Source organism: Acanthamoeba castellanii (genome assembly GCF_000313135.1).
Source record: "Acanthamoeba castellanii str. Neff unplaced genomic scaffold scf7180000084564, whole genome shotgun sequence".
Classification (NCBI taxonomy): Eukaryota; Discosea; order Longamoebia; family Acanthamoebidae; genus Acanthamoeba; species Acanthamoeba castellanii.
In genome coordinates this window covers 110909-115998 of record NW_004457617.1, presented here as the reverse complement: position 1 = coordinate 115998, position 5090 = coordinate 110909, and the positions used below count along the sequence as shown (strand labels likewise).

At 47.6% G+C, this 5090-nt stretch overlaps 1 protein-coding gene across 1 annotated transcript; it reads right to left on the bottom strand.

The window, feature by feature from the left end:
- Nucleotides 1-72: 72 nt before the first annotated feature.
- Nucleotides 73-362, bottom strand: ACA1_035790 (uncharacterized protein; the record flags this gene model as incomplete). Its single annotated transcript, XM_004348703.1, has 2 exons — nucleotides 73-201; nucleotides 294-362. Coding segments are annotated over 2 exons (198 nt in total), but the record flags the coding sequence as incomplete, so codon positions are not given.
- Nucleotides 363-5090: the final 4728 nt, after the last annotated feature.

Here is a 5090-nt window from a genome sequence, read left to right as displayed (position 1 = left end):
TTTTTTGTTATGAGTGTGTGTATGTGTGTGTGTGTTGGGGTGGGTGGGGGGGAAGAGAGAAATGATTCAAACCTCAGGTCTGGCCTGGCCAAGGTCCCTCCTATACTTCCTGCCTAGCCAAGCCTCAACACTGGGGATTTGCTGCTTGATTTCATCATGATCAGCTCCAGAAATGCCAACAGTCTTCCCATTGGGGTGCTTCTGGGCTGGAACAAGAGAGTGAGAGAGAGAGAGAGAGTCAGAGATCAAAAAGAAACATACACATATGATGGGAGGCATGGGTGATAATGTACTGGGCAGCAGGCTTTGGCAATCAGCTTCTCCTCAGCAATGAAGTACTTCTGACGCAGCTGAGCTTCCATATTCTTGATAGTAGTAGTAGTAGTGGTGGTGTTGAGGGTTTGGCAACAATGATTGAGGAGCAGCATCCTCCTCTTTATATTTGATTGGTGCTTTTATTATTTGTAGACACATGTTCCAAACTCCTGCAGAAAAAGCAAAGAAAGAAAACTCCTTGATGAGAAAAAGACAAGAACAGTTCCCCAACAAGAAGAAAACAGAAAGAAAAATACCCACCTTTACAAAAGTCAAACTTTACTTAGCAGCAGGGCTGTTGCTGCTGCTGCAGCCTTTGTTCCACCACTGACTGATCCACAAGCAAAGAGCTTATTTGATATATATATCACTTGTACCTCATCCTTTTGGCCTCAAACCTTTTCTTTGCAAGACCAAGTCCTCAGCTTCAAAATGATATATACAAAAGTAGGTCATGAACAATCACAGCCATGTCATGAGGGGCAGTGCTGTCAGCCTCCCCTAAAACAACAACTCACCAAAAGACAAAAAACAGAAAACATCATGACTTGTTTGTGGCCAAGCAGCAGCCAATAATGAAAAAAAAATGTGTGTTTCAGCACTCTTTGTTTGCATCATTGACCATGCATGTCTTTGACAACCAGCACCACCACCATGGCATTGCACTCCATGGCTGCCCCTCTCTCACTGCATGCTCTTTGTTCACACCCAACTTGCCACCATCATTTCAAAAACCTGTCTTTCTTCCTCTTTGGCCTCCAAACCAAGCCAGGCCACACCACAAACTTTGGCCACCACAACACAAACTTTTGCCATCTCACCAACTTTTTTTTTCTTGATGGCTTGACAAAACAGAAAATGAGTTTGTCACTTGACCATGTTGTCACAAAAAGTGAAGCCTCTCCCCAAAAGTTGGGCCTTTCAAAAAATGCTGCCAAACTTTTGCTGCCTTGGCCATGTTGCCAACTTTTGCCACTGTGGCCATGCCACACTGTCATCATTGCCATGGCCACCACTGCCACTGCTGTCTGATGCAGCTGCACACTTCAAAACAAAATGTGTCACATCAACTAAAAAACCAGGATATAACCTGGCATCTTGATACAACTGCACTCTCCAACCACATGACCATATCAAAAAACTGGGATACTACCTTGTATTATATTGAGGCAGCCACGCCAGCACTGGCCTCTGGTGTATCAAATCATGACACCACCACCACCACCCACCACTGCCACCAACAACAAGCAGCACACAAAAGTTGACATGATCCACAAAGCACCAAGTCTGCCACCATGCTGAGCACCAAGTTTGCCACTACAAAGCACCAAGTTTGCCTGCCAAACTTTCCCATGTTGCACACCAAGTCTGCCACCATGCTGAGTGCCAAGCTTGTCAATGTTGTGTTGGCTAAGTCTGCCCATGTTGTGTTGGCCAAGTCTGCCACTATGAAGCCACCAAGTTTGCCCCATCTTGCATTGGCCATTGTTTGTCCAAGCCAAGTGCCATGTTTGCTCATATTGTGCACTGAGCCACAAATCTTTAGTCCCCCATTGTCATGGTTGGCACAATGCTGCTGCTGGTTGGTGTCATTGCTGTGTGTTGTTGTTTGTTCCTTTTTGGTTTGGCTGTTGGTTGCTGATTCCTTCTATCAGCCTTGAGCACTTGCTGACTGCTGCTGTTTTTTTGCTGCTGCTGCTGCTGCTGCTGCTGCTACTACTGTCACCTGCTTGCCCAAGCCATGACTTTGGTCATTTCAGCCAAGCACAGCAGAAACATGACTGAGACCATATTGCCACACACCATGACTAGCCACAACAACAACAATGACAGCAACAACAACAACAAGTCATTCAAATTGCACTGCCACACATCCAACCCAAACATTCCCCAGCCATTGCCATGCTTTGGCCAACCCCCATGAGCTGGGCCATTTTGCCCAACCAACCCACACCAAAAGGAAAAACCAAACCAGTGCTGCCCACTCTCAAACACCCAAACACCACAACCAGGCCCCAGTTTGCTAGCCCACTCACTTGCTTGCCCCTCCCCCCATCCTCCATTTGTTTGCTCCTTCTTGCTCTTGGTTTTGCTGTCACTGTAGCCAACCAACCAAACAAACAATCAACAATGCACCCCTGACCTTTTGTCACCCTCCCCACCACAGGCAACCATGCACACCAAAGACACTGCCATGGCATTGCACTCTGCAGCCACCCCTCTCTCACTGCATGGTCTTTGTCTGAGCCCACCCCACCACCATTGTTTCAAAAACCCATGTTTTTTTCTCTTTGACCACCAAACTGAGCCAGGCCAAACCTGACAAACTTTTGCCATGTCACTCTCACCAACTTTTTGCTGTGTTGCTCATTCACCAACTTTTTTTTCTTGATGGCTTGACAAAACAGAAAATGAGTTTGTTGGCTGACCATGTTGTCATGAAAAGTGAGGCTGTCCCCAAAAGTTGGGCCATGGCAAAAAAGTTGATTTTGCCACCAACTTTTGTCGCCATGCCACCAACTTTTGCTGCCATCACCATGCTGCCATTGTTGCCACCATGCCCATGCAAAATAGATGCCAGTCTAGTTGCACAAAAAAAAAATGAAGCTCAGCACAATCACTCAACTTGGCTTGACTCTACTTGGCTCAGCTTGGCTTGGCTTGGCTCAGCTTGGAGTGCCAATGTATGTGACTGCTCCAACTCAACCCAACTGGCATCCATGCCCCCCCCCCCTTTTTGCTGCCACCACCTGCCACAAAACCCCACCACCACACAGGCCAAACAAACACATCAAAACCTGGCCATGGCCCCAACTCTCAAGCCACCCCTTTTGCCAACAGTCCTTTTACATGTCCAACTCACTCAACCCATGATTTTGACTAACAACAACAACATCACCACACAAAAAGTTGAAAGCCCAAACACACACACACCCCAAAGAAAAAAGAGACATCATGCTGAGCAACCCAACTTTTTTTGCCCATGCTGCAGTGGCTGAGTGACCCAACTTTTTGCCCATGCTGCACTCAGAGTGCCACACTTTGCCCAGACAAAAGCAAGCACCAAATTTGCCAACACCCAAGCACCACACTTTGCCAACCTTGCACACCAAGAAAAGGCTCCACCACCATTTGTGCTCACCATGCTTGGCACAAGTGTTGGTCAATGTTATTATTGTTGCTGGTTGATGGGTTCTTTGGGTTAGGTCATATCATTGGGCAGGGACCTACCCAGCCAAAATGCTCTGGGGGTCCAAATTTCATTCAATTCCACCATTCATGAATCATGGAATTGGCAGAAAACTTGACCCCCATACAAAATGGCTGGAGTAGGTCCCTGCCCAATGATACAGCTTAGAACTGATTCCTCCCACATCACTCCTGACCACATGCCTAAGGGGGCAAAAGTGGGGGTTGACCCCCACCTTCAGTTACACACACCCCCCTCTGGTGTTTGGATGGCCACACCAGCTTGTGTGGTGGATTGTATGATGGGGAAGAAGACTAAGAGACAGTACACAGAGGAACAAAAGGCCCACAAGGTTGAGGCGCCTCTGTCATGAGGCTGCTGCACAGTGAGCTGTGGCTGAATGGGCCTTCATAACCATGGAATGAGAGATGGTGAGGATGAGCATGGAGATGGAGATATTGGAGTGAGAGCTGCAGATGACAATGGAGGAGCTAGCTGCAACAAGGGAGCAGCTCAAGGACAAGATGGAGCTGGTTGGCCTGGTGCTCATTGAGCTCAGGTCAGCAAGGAGTAAGAGGGCACAAGAGAATGAGTGGCTGAGTGAGACAAATGAGTGGCTGAGTGAGACAATTGAGCAGCTGGTGACTGCTAAGGAGCAGCTAGCCTCTATGACAGAGCAGATGCTCACAGTGACAGAGAGGCTGACAGCAACAGAGGAAGCCCTCAATCACATCACCAATGGCAATATCCATCTTGCTCACCAGATCCAGCAGCTCCAGGGGGCACTTGTGGAGCAGCATGACAATGAGAGTGTATTTTAATAACAGTGAGCAATGCACTTTTTACTGTGAAGAAACTAAAAATGCAACAACACTCTGCAGGCACTTGGTGGCCTCAGAGACAGTGAGGGCCAGCAGCACAACCAAGCTGGTGAGGATGACATAGGTGAGATGGGCCAGGCCATGTTGTTGGTGGTGTGATGGGTGGGAGGACCCTACACTATAAGCACTTTGAATACACTGCTGGCTCAAGACCCAGCAAATGGCTATCAAATGTGATACATTCAATCTCACACACACCTGGGTGATCCTTTGTAGGATGTGGTGAGTACCTCTGCTGCCTTCTGAGAGGGTGCTACACCAGAAAACTTGTTGTGGTGAAGAAGGGATAGAAGGGTGTTTGAGGCCTTATCTGTGACATTGTAAAGGTGGGGTCTTGGTGTGTTGCTGCTCTATTTTGTTTTTTTATATCTTCTTCCATTTACCCCTCTTTTCCTTTCATGTTTTCGTGAAAGAAAAAAAACGGAAATGCAGACGATGGTCTATTATTAAATAATGAAGCATCAAGTTTCTTTGGAAAGCTCCACAAAAGAAAGGACCTGTATGAATGGAAAGACCACGCTGGATGCCTTCGTTTGCCAGATGGTGCCGCAGTCCTACTTCCATCTCAACGCCACCTGAAAGAGCTGCCGTGGTGCCTCTTGTGGACTCCACCCCGGTCCTGTGTGGTCTCTTTCTGAAGAAGAACGCTGGTAACAGCGCTCACCTGGTCCAACACAGGGACTATGTGCGTCTAGGAGTCCACG